General features: G+C 38.7%; 1 protein-coding gene across 2 annotated transcripts in view; it reads left to right on the top strand.

The window, feature by feature from the left end:
• Nucleotides 1-12068, top strand: part of R3HDM1 (R3H domain containing 1) — a 54622-nt gene extending 42554 nt beyond the window's left edge. For both annotated transcript variants that reach the window (XM_010142666.1, XM_010142665.1), the window contains 7 exons: nt 1-54; nt 2277-2380; nt 6439-6602; nt 6814-6958; nt 8533-8615; nt 9643-9727; nt 10652-12068. In XM_010142666.1, coding sequence (XP_010140968.1) covers nt 1-54; nt 2277-2380; nt 6439-6602; nt 6814-6958; nt 8533-8615; nt 9643-9727; nt 10652-11019 — 1003 coding nt within the window. In that variant the 3' untranslated portion in view covers nt 11020-12068. The remainder of the gene's footprint in view (nt 55-2276; nt 2381-6438; nt 6603-6813; nt 6959-8532; nt 8616-9642; nt 9728-10651) is intronic.
• The last annotated feature ends 2481 nt before the right edge of the window (nt 12069-14549 follow it).

Raw genomic sequence — 14549 nt, 5'->3', positions numbered from 1 at the left:
AGGAATGCCAGTTTACTACAGTGTCATTCCATCTGGTCAACAGAATAATTTAAGGTGAGGTTCTCCGTTATTTAATTTCTCAGCAGCTAGGCTTAATCGCCTTGCAGTAATTGGCAGGGCCTGGTATATGCAGTATTGTATATATTAAAATGTATTCCAAAGGCAGACTTACAGACACTTCATTATTTATTTATTTTTGCTTTTGTGCAGTGAACTAAAACAACCATTACTGCTTTAACTGGGACGTGCTTGTTAGACTGGAAAACACCGTTTCCATATCACTTTCAGTGATACTTTACTACAGTTCCACGTCTTATGTTTTCTGCATTCCTTTTCTTCTCCAAGAAGCACCAGCGTGTGCCTTTCTGTAGTAGCACGTTAGATGACTATCCATATTTACTGGTTTTGTCAAAGATACTGCTTTAACAAGGTGTAGAGAAAACAGAATTTGACTCCCAGCAAAAGACTGCCTTTCTTCCTTTTTGGAGCTTTATCTGAAAGGAGCATGGCTTACTCTGTGTAGCCAAAGCCGGATAAGTATAGGAACTTTTCTGTGCTTGGTTTTTGTTTGATAATTTTTTGTTTGATAATTTTTTGCTTTTCTGCCTTGGTAACAGCAAATTGGTCTACGAGTACAGACCTCCCTGTGTGTACATCTCTGTCCCCAGCACGATTTGATTATTTGTGAGAGAACAGATAGGCAGATGCTTAAAAGAATTCATGACAAGTAATGCTTGTTACAAATTTTTCTTTCTCTAGTTTTTTGAACTTACAGATGTGAATCACTTAAATACCTGCTTGCAGCAACAAGCAAACAGCAACAGTGTGAAGCCTGCTTCATCCTTTTGTGAGTGCAGAGACTTAAATAGTATTGGTGTCATTGCTGCAAGGTTTCATCTACTTAAATCTGAGCTCTTGGGTTTTATATCCAGAGGTTCTTTTTGTCTTTTTCCTTCTGTTGAGCCTATTTGAGGTTCAGTGAAGTCAGAGGTAGATGTAACCCCAGACTTTTTTGAAGTAAGTTTTGTTTGCTTCATCTTTTGCATCATTTAGAATGTCCCTCTCCTTTGAACAAGGCAACATTTGTTAGGAATTCAGAGCAGACTAGCAACTAAGGACAGCATCTTGCTTTCATCAGCATAGTCCTGTGCAGTGCAGTACTTTGACGAGGAAAGCAGAATATCCTTCTGCAGAAACCAAATAGTCTCAAACCCCAGCTCACTATTGAGAACTCTGATCAGTAGACAGATGAGAAGCTGTGCAGATATAAAATGATCTGGTTTACTTTTCACTGAGTTTTGTCTGCTACAATGGAAGGGAATCTTTTAAAATAGAATTGTATAATTGAACTATGGGACAAAGGATGGAACAGACTTCTTGTGACGAGAGAGGTGAAAATAGTAAGTCCAATGGGACTTCCTACTTTTTTTACACCCACTTTTTTTCCACCATTTGAAGTAATAAATTTTTTCTCATTCCCTTTGAATGTTTCTCTCTTGGTGCAGAAATGAAGTAGAGGATTCATTCCCATTATGGTCCGCCAACCTGATGTTTTGGCTCTGGCAGTAGGATTAGTTAGTGCTATGATAGAATTTTCCAATGTCTGCAACTTACCTGTTTTTCTCCTGAATGCCCTGAAAAAACACACCTGGCATAAATAAATTTCTAAAGTTATCCCTTTCCTACATATTACAAACAAATGAAAGGGGGTTTATCTCCTTGAGTTGGGTCATCTTCCTTTGCCCACACGCTGTGCGGTAAAGCCATGGAAGGGTGATCATCTCTTTAAGTTGCATTACTTTACACTGAAGCAGAGGCGTGCGTGTCTGGAGTGCTGAATAAGCTGGCTCGGTAGCGTGGGGCCAGCCCCAGCTGAGGAACTGCATCAGAAATAATTCATGGCAGGTTCTGTGGTGATAATTGAACTGAGACCTCATTCTGGTTAATTGGGCAAGACATCAAATTGTATGTTTTATTGTCATTCTTCACGTCTTTAAACCGATACTCCACTATTGACACACAAATAGTATATCCAAACAGGTGAATCAGCACAGCTTTTTAATGTATGCAAGGCATAAGTTTGTGCTAAGGAGATGTGAAACTTTAATCTTCAGAAGAATAAGTAGATTTGGGGGTAGGTAGGAATATTATAGATTTTACAATTAACAAAATCTCAGTGATTTGCAGTACTGTAGACAGCAAATGCAGAAGTCATGATTAAATGAGTGCAGCATAAATGTCTGTCAGTCATGTTCCTTTTTTTAATATTATTACAGTTCATCAGTAGGATATTTGCAGCCTCCTGGATCAGAGCAGATACAGTTTCCTAGAACATCATCACCATGCAACTCACAGCAGCTTCAAGGACAGCAGTGTGCAGGTTGGGGAATAAAGTTTTTATTACAAGACCTAAAGCCTAACTGTTACTATGCCGAGTGATTGGATATTTGCTATTAAGCATCTGATTTAGAATTAACTACTGTGTTCTATTTCCTTCTGTGTTCCATTTCTGAGTTATACTGGAGGCAGGTTAACATCTCAATTTATTTATCATTGAAAGCTCTCAAGTCACCTTCTTAGAATTCAGTAACGTACATAATAATGCCTTGCACGTCTGCTGCTGAGTTGGGACAGGCATGGGAACTGTATGTTGTCAGCAGAATGACTTTCATCTTTTCCTGAAGAGCTACGTGGGTCTGATTTATTTTGAGATTTGGGGTTATGCTTGATAAACAAGGAAAGGTAAACTTTGGAAGCAGTATACTTGTCTCTTCTACTCAAGCAGTATTCTAGAGTTCACTTAGTGGGTAGGAATGGTGATTTTCTTCAGAGCTCCTGAGAAGAGGGCGAAAACTTTTTGGATTTGGATAGAGAGGAGAGTTAGCTTTTTGACCTGCTGACAAGCTAAGTTAAATACTCTGAAGCTGTGTGGGTGTTCTGGTTTTCTTTTTATGGTAGCCTTATTTACTGCTTTTACTTTCGTAGTTTATAGCAACCATTCAAGTCAGAAGCCATCACCTCCTACATTATTGCCACCTTCATCAAAGTCAAAGCCACAACAGGCTGCTTCCATTGTGCACTACAGCATAGTGTCTCCACCCTCATCATGTAAAAGTTCACCCACTGGTCTTTCCGTCATGCAGCCAATAAAAGGTATATTTTATTGGGATTTTCATCTAAGCCATTCTGTCTAGAAATCTGTTGTAAATTATCAGATTGATTTCATGGCTCACCACTAGAACAACTGCAACTTGAGTGCCATCCCTGGAAATACTTTTTCATAATTCTTTGTCTGAATTGCTATGATTGTAACTTCAAAAGGGACGTCTTAGAACTTAAGTGAAACAATAGACACCTTCATGGGGGCAGCCTTCAGCAGATAAGTGTCACTTAGCAGAAGCATTTAAATCTGGTTTGGAATGTTTTGATTTACAAAATCTTGTGTAATTTTTAGAAAGTGTATAAACAGCAGCCTCAATGACATGTGAAACCAGTGGTGAGTAGAGCTAGTCATATCCAAGAAACATTTATGACTGTTAATACCAAACACTTAAACTCTGGATTTCCAACCGTAAAACTGGTGGTCTTTAAGAGCACTAGGGTCAGCCTCAGAAGAGGAGGTTGTAGAACAATCCTGTGAACGTAGCGGTACTGTCTGTATTTTACCAGTGGGGAATTTGATGCATTAGAGGTTTGGCTGCCAAAAAAGGGGTAATCTCAAATACTGCTACCTCAGTATTTTGCAAGCAAGCAATAGATTAAACAACCCCCAGTCAGTGACCTAGATTCCAGTATAGATGTGGTGTTCCTTACATTTAAGATATTTTTGGAGACTATTTATTATTAAATAGAGGACATGCAGTTAAGTGGCCAGATAGCTGATCAGCGATCTGCAGTGTGTTATAGTTCAGGGGCAGGTTTGGTTTTGTTTCCATTTTGCTTCAAGTTTGTTTGGTTTTAATTCTGGAAGACTGTCATTTCAGGATATCTAAAATAGGTCTCGCACTAGTTGTTTTTCTGCCCTCCTCAATCTGTCCTGGAATTGCTGGTTTTACACAGGTGTGAAGCCCTGTTTCAAACCTGTTAAACTGCAATTTAAAGAAGTTCAGGGATGAATCAAGGCCACAGAGATAAGGACAATGAGGATGTACGCAGACAAGCAGCAGAGTTGTGTTTCTTTTCATCTGAAAAAGTTAGAGAGGACCAGACTGCAAATCTGGGAAGCCTTTAAAGGATTTGTTCAGGGTTTCCCTTCTTGTGGGCCTTGACAAGGGATTAGGTGTCTGCAAACTTAGGTGTACTGTGACGCCGCATTTTCTCAGGATGCTTGTTTAGGAAAAGAATTCCATGTTGTTTTCACTTACTGAAATACCGTGAAACTAGTAGACAGAACAGGTTCTTCTGGATGTACAAAGTTTTTTCCTTTGCAGTTTAAATAGCATTGTCAGATGGTGACACGTTTTTAGAAGTGGAGCTGTAGATGGTTGAAAGACAAGCATGGTTTTTGTTGGGCGTTCAGTTCTTGCATGCGTCAAAAGAGTATGCTGGAGTGCTGCAGAATGACATGCTACAGTATTATAAAACAGTAAGATGTGAATGAGTATCATTACTAATATTTATAAACAGATGCGTAAAACATCGAAGTTAAACCAGCTTTCTTGTGTAAAATGCAGTACGTGTATAGATGTTTGTCTGGAACATTGCAGGTTTACATACAGGTGTACAAAGTTTTTTCCTTTGCAGTTTAAATAGCATTGTCAGATGGTGACACGTTTTTAGAAGTGGAGCTGTAGATGGTTGAAAGACAAGCATGTTTTTGTTGGGCGTTCAGTTCTTGCAAAACAGATGCGTCAAAAGAGTATGCTGGAGTGCTGCAGAATGACATGCTACAGTATTATAAAACAGTAAGATGTGAATGAGTATCATTACTAATATTTATAAACAGATGCGTAAAACATCGAAGTTAAACCAGCTTTCTTGTGTAAAATGCAGTACGTGTATAGATGTTTGTCTGGAACATTGCAGGTTTACATACAGGGATTACCAAATTTTATGGCGTTACCACTTGGAAACTGTTGTGTTATGTATTATTCTGATTAGGTGTAGATAACCATAAACAGAGTTAAATTTTACTTTGCTGTGCAACAAAACAGAAATATTTGCCATGGGGCTTTTGTAGGGACAGAGCAGGGTCTCTTAAATTTATATCCTCTGCTAAAGTTGGCCAGAAGCCTGGTAATTCCATTTCAATCTGTAACACATGGGTAGAGCTTTTTGCCATTAAAAAGAAAGTATAGATGAGAAAACATTGCCAATATTGCCTCGCTTATTTTTATAAATACCAATACAGTAGACATTTCAGAATACAGTTTATAAAAACTAATTAGTTTTAATATTATGAGTTCATTATTCTGTGTTGCTCGGTTTGCTTTCTGAATGTGTCTTTCTTTTTGGGGAGCCCAGGGTAGTGAAAATGTAGCCCATTTTAAAAAATACGAGGTGATTGCATTTCATATTCTGTATCTGGCTGCTCATAACTGATGCTATGATGTAGGTAGTAAACTGAGAAGATTGTAGACTCCATCTTTAAAGGTGGATGAGGATGATTAAATAATGCTTTTGCATTTGTTTTAATCGTGGTTTCTGAGAAATGCTGTGGAGATTGTAAACAACCATTTACAAGTAAACAGGACATTATAAATTAGCTGGGACAGAGCCAGGTCCAAGGGGGAAGACAGCTCCTCCCTCCAGCAGCCTCTTGTCACAAGTCTTCAGGCAAAGCCTTATGGGACAGGGTTGGCCCTCTGGCTGTTCTCCTGACTTTGGCATTGCTGTAGCTACCACAGTAGCCAAGTGGTGCGGAGTGTGGGGGTCGGAGTGTGGCTTTGCAGTCTCTGCCCAAAAAACTCGCTCGTGTATAGGGCTTGTAAATGAGGGTAATCTTGCCTCAGGCTAAAGACTGATTCCAGATCTTTCCAACACGCGCCTTCACACCAGAGGAAACGTTTTGAGTCCATACCGCTGTGTATATCATGTAAAACTGATTAGGTAACCTCTGTTTTTAAATAAAGCATATTTTTGCTAGTATCAGACATTCTTCAACACATTGCTCTGGCAGTAACTACAGTGACTGTTGAATACTTGCTACTACTATCAAATATAGAATGATTTCTTTCAAAAATATTCTCAATGAGTTTCAGTGGTTTCATTGTCTTTTCTAGTTTTGGGAACCCATCTTTAAGTTAACGATCTGAGATTTACCTGATAGTGGAAATGTAATTGTATGGAAGTTACTGCGCTAGTTTTCTAGAATTCAGCAGTTTATTTAGGAAAACATTCATGATGTTTTAAACTCACATCTGTTGTGCTGAAATGAAAACCCACACATATTATTACGAACTAACTGTATCCTACTGATCTCTTGTCTTGTAGCGGTAGCACCACCACCAGGAGGAGGAGTAGTAATGATGCAGCTAAACATACCGAACAGTCCTCAGCCTCGGAACCATTCACCTCCCCAGTGGAAACAGAATAAGTATTACTGTGATCATCAACGGGGGCAGAAGTCTGCAGAACTTAGCACTTTAGACAGTGCTGCACAGGTATGAGGTTTTTGGTTTGTATTCCAGGGTGGCTTAAAATTTGCATGAATTATATCTTTGCGTATTTTTTCAAAAATTTTTTGGGGAATAAAAATCTGCTCTGATGATAATATAGCTATTTTAACTTAAATATCAAATGCCGTAGGTGGTGTTTAGCTTGCTCAACTAGGTGCCTTTTAAGACACTACCTTGTTGTTTGTTCCAGTTGCAGCATAGTCCTCAACTCGGTAGTCCTGTCACCTCACCAGCCCAATCACCAGCACCAGCCCAGCTATCAAACATGAAGAACATCCGTCCCGCATTAACACCTCTTTCTATTGTGTCCCAGTTTTCTAGACCTTTTGTCCCTGGACAAGGTATATATTTAGTTACCTAAACTGTGTGTGTGGCTTATATTTGAATGTTTTAAGATACAAGTTGTATGAGGATTTTCTGGTGAACTGTGGCTTGCTTTAGTAGTGATGCTATTGAAACAGAATCATCAAAATCATCCACTCAAGCATCATGTAAAATTTCACCTGATCTCTCTGCACTGATACTGTCCCGATATTCTCAAAACCTTTTGATCTTGCTTTTGTGAGACCTTCTATAACCTGCTAGCTTTCTCATAGGTGAAATTCCCTGTTTCAGCTTTGAAAATATTAATGTTTAATAATTTAGCTTCAAATTTTAACCATAAATCAAGAACTTGACACGCACTCTCACAAAGGGTATAATTTTAGAGCGACAAAGAGAAAATAAATAATGTGGAACTAGCTGATCTTAATACATTAGGTGGTCATGTTATCTTTTGGGGGAAGGGATACAGAAATGCGATGTTGAGATGAATGTTCTGCCAGACTCAGTCATTAGTTGATGATGCACTGAATCAAAGCGCTGCCTTAACGACAATTCTTCATTCCTTTGTAGAAAAACTAGTATGATAGGACTAGAGCCCCTAGCCAATACTATTGCTACTTCAATTAGTATTTCAGATAATATCCCACCAAGGACAGAAAAAATTCCTTGTAGCAGTCATTAGTTGATGATGCACTGAATCAAAGTGCTGCCTAAGCGAGAATTCTTCATTCCTTTGTAGAAAAACTAGTATGATAGGACTAGAGCCCCTAGCCAATACTATTGCTACTTCAATTAGTATTTCAGATAATATCCCACCAAGGACAGAAAAAATTCCTTGTAGAAGAATTTCAGTCCTCATATTAATAGAAAACCAGAAAATAGGGAGTTTTCCCTGACATGTGATAGTTGATAACGTTTAAAAACCAACTGATAAAAACCCCTTTGTCAGTGAGCAAAGATGTCTTGGTACAGTTCCCAAAATCAAAATTAATGGGTCTATTTTACAGAAAGATTGGCTTTAAAGCAAAACATACAGAATTTTCTGTATGTCTTCCTTACTGATAAAGTAAACCTTATTTTCTTGTCTGTCTTACCTGCTGCATAATCTTTATGTCACCGCTCTGTATTCTGAGGTTGCTGTAACCGTTGCAGTTGCCTGTTGTAAAGTGTACCTCTCAACTTTCTTCTCTGGTTACTAAAAACTTCCGTTCCACTGTTTTTGTGGATCCTTAGAGCAATGAGGAATGTGAAGATGTACCTGACTCTCATCAGGGCTATAACCATGGAAATTACTAAATCAGTACACTGAGGAGGTTGAAGCTTATATTAAGCTCATTTTGAAATGAGAGGATTCAGATGAGATTGCAGCAAAGAACTTCTGGTGTTCCTCAGCGTAATCCTTCAATGCAAGAAAGCTTGTACCTTTTCACCTCAAGAGCAGCATGTGACTTATATTTATTTAATTCTGCCAAATCCAAACACACTACTTTATGCGTAGTTATTCTGCTTTCTCTTCTGTGTAAGACATAAAAGGAACTTAGAGGAATATTTCATATTACAGGAAACCCTTCTAATTACCTTTCTCTTTAAGGAGATGCCAGATACCCATTGCTTGGCCAGCCCCTGCAATACAATCCACCACCATTATTACGTGGACAAGTAACAAGCCAACAGGTATTAAAGGAATAATCTCCTGGCAACACTGAAAAAACACCTCCTCAGGGCTACCATTATAACCACCATGAACAGGGGAATATGTTATTGCATTAGAAAAGTAACTGAGGGGAAGGTGCTCGCTTTCCAGGAATGGTTTTATTCTGTGCTGATACTTTCCATTGTTCTTGTTTGTTGTATTGAAAGACAAAAAGCAAGAAACATTTTCCTGAAATTCAGGTTTAGGCACAGTGTAGATTACAGAATTTTTTTTTTCTTAAGCAATTCACCAGCAGTTCTAAAAATCACAGAGAGAAAATTTGCTGAAAGGATTTCCTTTTCTTTGAATAAATAAGAATTTAAAAAAATTAGAAAATAGACGTACATCTGGGTATTTTTAAACAAAGAGTAGGTTTGTTTCTTAGAAGAAAAACAAAACCAAAGCATTAGTGTTAGCAAAGCTAAATTTTTTTTTTCTTAAGCAATTCACCAGCAGTTCTAAAAATCACAGAGAGAAAATTTGCTGAAAGGATTTCCTTTTCTTTGAATAAATAAGAATTTAAAAAAATTAGAAAATAGACGTACATCTGGGTATTTTTAAACAAAGAGTAGGTTTGTTTCTTAGAAGAAAAACAAAACCAAAGCATTAGTGTTAGCAAAGCTAAAAAGTGTTTCTATCTATTTTAACTTTTGGGACAGACACGTGGACCCCCTACCTCTACCTTGCTCAGTTCTACCTGAGAACAGACAGATGATGTGATGGGTTGGGGGGGGAGGGGGTGGGCTGTTCTCCCAAGAAGATTGAAGGTGGCTTGTTTTTTTTTCATCATTTCCTCCCTTTCCTCTGAAGCCAATGACTGAATGTGCCTGATCGCAGGATTGCTAAACTCCAAGACTAAAATTGGACATGAAAATCTGTTCTGTACCATGGTAGCACAGGTTATTTACCAGACGTTCCTCTACACTCTCTTTTTCACTGAGCTAACCTAGAAATATTAAGATACTGGTGCACTGTCATTAAATACATCATTTATGTCCATCTTTCCAGTGTCAGCCTGGAAACAGACATGGGAACAGGGGAAAGAAACCAGCAAAGAAGGCTGCTTCAGCAGATCTTGGTGCAGGAGAACCAGGTATAGAATTGCTGATTGACACAGTCCTCCAGAAAAGTGAATTGTGGTGATGGGCTGGGAATGTAACAAGAACAGCACAGGTGAGAGAAGGGTCAGAATGAAGAGTAATTGTACCGAAATGGACATGGCAGACACTGGAAACGTAAGGATGGAAAGGAGGACTTGATTTGGAGAGAGGGGAAGAGGGAGGTTAAATGAGAGAGTGTAGGTTTGAAGGATGGAGAAAAGACCACAGAAGATCAGGATTGGACAGTACTAAAAGGAAAAGCAAGTTTGTCAGTTTACTGGATGTAAGTTACATTAAATATTGTTGTTACATTGTTAAATAATATTGTTACATTAAATATTGTTGTATTAAATGCACACACGCTGTTTTCGAATATAAATATTCACATGGATTTTGGGGGCATATTAGGCCATCTACAGATTACCTCCGTGGAGCAGGTAAAGATGTCATCCAAATAAAACCTGGCATCATCTGTCTTAATGTCTTCACTGGAAAGAGTTTTTGTTGCAACTCTTTGCAGAAAGTTATGGAAAAATCAGCTTTTTGTAAAAATTTATGGGAGGATTTTTTGAGAGAGGAGGAACTAGTTTTTTAGCACAGCTGTGTGAAGAGTTAACAGGCAAAGCCAGTGAGATGCTATAGCGAGTTCTCAAACCTGTTGCAAAATCATGTGTTGATTATTTTTATTTTCCCTCTCTCTTTTGGGGGCTCTCTTTGTATTCTCAGCTTTTATTCGTACCTTGTGATTGTAAGCAGTATTAAATTTGAAAGCAAAAGGCTCTCCAGAGTGTCCAAAATGGAATGCCTGCGTATTTGCTATCAGCCAACTGGAGAGACTCCGTAACTCATTTTCCATTGTGTTTCTTGTATCGTTAGGTTCGATGACCAATTTAGATTCAATGTTTTTCTTGTTTCAGTTGTGGGGAAAGTTCTAGAAATTACTGAACTGCCAGAAGGCATAACTCGTATGGAAGCAGAAAAACTGTTCGGAGAACTGTTAAAAGTTGGTGCCAAGATTCGGTGGCTGAGGGATTCGCAGTGTCTACAAACACAACAGCAGCACCACCGTCGTTACTGTGGCAGCGGAGACAGTAGCGTGAACACTGAGCCATCCAAACCTAGTGACTTGGCTTCCACTTACACAGTTCTAGCTACGTTCCCTACGATGTCAGCTGCTCAGAACGCATTGAAGAAACAAAGTAGTACCTCAGTGAACAAGTTCAGGCTGAGAACAAGCAAGAAGCACTACGACTTTCATGTTCTGGAAAGGGCTAGTTCTCAGTAGCAGTTACATCAGTGGACACTCAGCCTTTACTACTTCCATGTCCTCCTCTCCTTGATTGGCTTGATGTTATGGGGTTTCTGTTTTCTCCATGGAGACTCCTGGGATGTTTTGTCATATGACATTAACCATTGAAGAATAAATAACCCCGTGATCCAGCAAGATGAAGAAAGAAAATACAAAGTTAATCCCAGACAATAGCAAGGAATCATCTTTGAGACAGGCAGCTTTCTACAAGGAATGCTGTTGAAATGCCCCCTACTTTTATAGTAGTTTTGTTTTATATTTTTTGAATTCTTGTATCAGATCCAAAGTTCTATTGTACAGCAAACGCTAAAAAAAGAAAAATCCATATTCAGATTTGTATTTTATAATCCCTTTTCAAAGCCAGCACACAGCTGTCCATTCCAAGGCAGGAACCTGAGGATTGGTGGAGGGGAAAAGAGAGCCATTTTCAAGGAATTACACTCATTTTCTAGAAAACTACCCCAAATCTCCAAGTTAACCTGTTCTTTCTCCCTTCTGTTTTTCTTTTTTTTTCTTTTTGTTAAAAAAAAAGTAACTAACTCCTTAGATGGTCATTTTCTTTTGAGATTCTTTCAAACAACATCAAAAGAAATTACAAGTAGGTTGTACCCTTGAAGGATTTACTTCTGATCCAACAAGTTTAATAATTACTTAAAGGGGAATATGAATAGGTTACAAAGAATGTTCACTGAATCACATTTTAATATTTCTTCTTTTTAGCAAAAGTGTGAAGAAACTAAAAATGTATCTTCACAAGTGACAAAATGTTTGCACTTTAATTGTGTTCCCACCAGTATGGATCTCTTTCTCTTCCTTTTCACGCTAAGATAATTGTGTTTGATAAGTGCTGGAAACCTTTTTAATGGTTTAAGTTTTTCATCATTTGCAGATGCTCACTGGACAATAAAGATTCATTGCACATAAATGAAACAAACTTTTTCAATTTGTGTAACTTGCAAGGCTGTACAATGTGTGCTGATGCAAGCCTTTTTCAGTTCAAGAAAATAAATGTTTACAAACACAAACTTTTTCAGTGCACTTGTTTAAACTTCCAGTAGTTTTCTGAAACCTGGATGAACACACATCAATGGTCTGGATCCCTTCAAATATGAAGAATAAAACCTCACAAATAAATGCAAAGACTAGAACTTAATCAAAGAACCACTATTGCTGTTCCTCTTCTTGAAGAGAACATTTAAGATTTATTTACGTTATCCTGCCCTTCATTATTTTATATGTTTCCCTATATAATTAAGAACAGAGAAACTGATCAGGCAAGGCCAGGGGCTGCTCCTGGTTCCTTACTTTTAGCTCAGGCACTGATTTGCTGTGTGGACAAGCAACCGCTTGTTCCCTTCTAAGGCTATTGTTTTGTAAAAGATGCGTTTGTAACTTCTGTAAGTAGAAACTCAAGGTAAATGTTATGTTTAAAAACATGTTTTACAGAGGATAAGTAAAGAGTTTAGGTGCCTAAACTCTAAAAGCATTAACTTTCATCTTGTATAGAAAATAATCCTACCCCTGAACAACCAAACACACGCATGGGGCGGACAAGAAGAGTCCTGTGCGTGTTCAATTCTTAAATCCTTGCAATCAATCACAGGCCTTGGAATAACACCGACCTGTCTGGGAATAATGTAACCTCATAAATCACAAAATGCTGTAGCAAGGGGTATTTACATGACTAACAGGAAACCTGCACTCAGATGCTCACCTAAAATGGGGGAAAATGATCAGCCTCAATCCCCAGACAGATGATGATAGTACTGTCCTCTAAACAGCGCAGATAATGCACAGGTTCTGTCACCGCCTCTGCCAGTGTCCAGCGCTGGTTTAAAATTACGGATTTAATCCTGTAGAAGTAGTTAGCAGATTAAAGGTTTATAGTGACAGGGGTCACAACTTACGAGAGGCAGCTGCATCCTGTGGCTAATGCATTGCAGGACAAGATCTTTCATAGATGTAGAAGTGTGGTCAGTTGCTGAGAGCTTCCATCTGTTCTGAATGACCCAAGAACTAAATCTAACATCAAATCAAACCATTCCCAAAGGATGCTGCGTGACTTGCTTCATTTAATAAACTTCCCCCTAATAACAAAAGAGAAGAAAACTTAATGAGAGTTTCTTAATGAACAAGGCCCAGCAAATATTTAATTCTTACCAATTAAGTTGTAAACTTGAGCACAAATTGCCCTAGAAGAGAAAACATCTAATAAGCCAGTTGTATTCTAATCCAGAATCTGGTACTTTGCTGCAGTCGCTACAGGCAGGTCACCCTTACGAGTACGTTTTCCTCTGAGGTAAACGGGGGCAGTTACTTTTTTTTTTTTTGACCTGGACGTACAGATACAGGCCATAGAGCCACACAGGACTTCGGAAGCGTCACAGCATAGAGTGGGCACACAATTCATAGATCTGCTTTCTGGTCGTGTTCATTCCTGATTTTGTGCTCTTTCATTCTGTCTTAAGTGAACAGGCTGTAAACTCATCTCGCCAAGACCACCTGTACCTTCATGGCTCTTACAGTTCTGCCCCTTTTGGTTGAGGACACACAAACCTAGGGACTGTGTACAAAACCCTGGCGGATTTGTTCTGTAGTTTTGGATCGTGTTCTAGAAAGCAAATAAATGCACTTTATGGCATGAAATGGGCCTATGTAGAACTATCACTCTCAAGTGTTCTCAACAAATCTAGTACTCCAGTGCGTTTGGGCTTCCTGTCATTTAACATTAAAGCTGTTTTTAAAACAAATAGTGGCAAAAGGAATTGAGGGCGGACTTAAATTATACTGCAGCAATTTAAGACATTTCAGTTGGTTGGGAACATGTCGTAATTTTTAAAGCTGAGGAAATAGCACTGGAAGAATAACCAAAAAAGCTGAATAAATCTGGCACCAAAGGCTACTGTTTCTTGATTCTAATTTTAATGAATACAGTTACATCACTGTGTAAAACGCATCCCTGAACTGTGAACAGATGCAGTGTTATATGTGATATTAAAGCGAAAACAGTAGTTCAAAATTAAAACAAGTTTAAGTTCCATACTCTGGGAACACTCAAAACCAAACGGACCTGAAGTTGGATTTGGGTAGATTACCACAGCCCACCTGTGAATCTGCTCCCCACACACTACAGCCTCATGTTTCAGTAAGGCTGGATGGGTACAAAGTGAAATGTTGGTAATAGGCATCTGGCATCTTACCTGAGACTCCTCTCTGAGCAAATTTCACCTATTATAATCTGAAATCCTTTTCTTTCGCTCACGCACATACACTTAGAAAATGACGTAGAAGTGGCAGAACATCTACAAAGAAAGAAATCTAGCACCATGGTGTACTGAATTCCGCAGTGCTTAGGTGTTTGTACCTGCAGCCACCCCTACGCCCGCTGCCCTGCAGTATACGCATCGTGTTTCAACACGCAGGACAGCGGTATCCAAAGCACAAGATGAACTGTTGAGCTTGATGAATCCCGTAAGGTACTTTAGTACCCAACGTACCTTTCACAG

Source organism: Buceros rhinoceros, unplaced genomic scaffold, assembly GCF_000710305.1.
Source record: "Buceros rhinoceros silvestris isolate BGI_N320 unplaced genomic scaffold, ASM71030v1 scaffold1029, whole genome shotgun sequence".
In the NCBI taxonomy this organism is placed as follows: Eukaryota; Metazoa; Chordata; class Aves; order Bucerotiformes; family Bucerotidae; genus Buceros; species Buceros rhinoceros.
The sequence above is the reverse complement of the archived record's forward strand: the minus strand, read 5'-3'. Positions and strand labels throughout refer to the sequence as shown.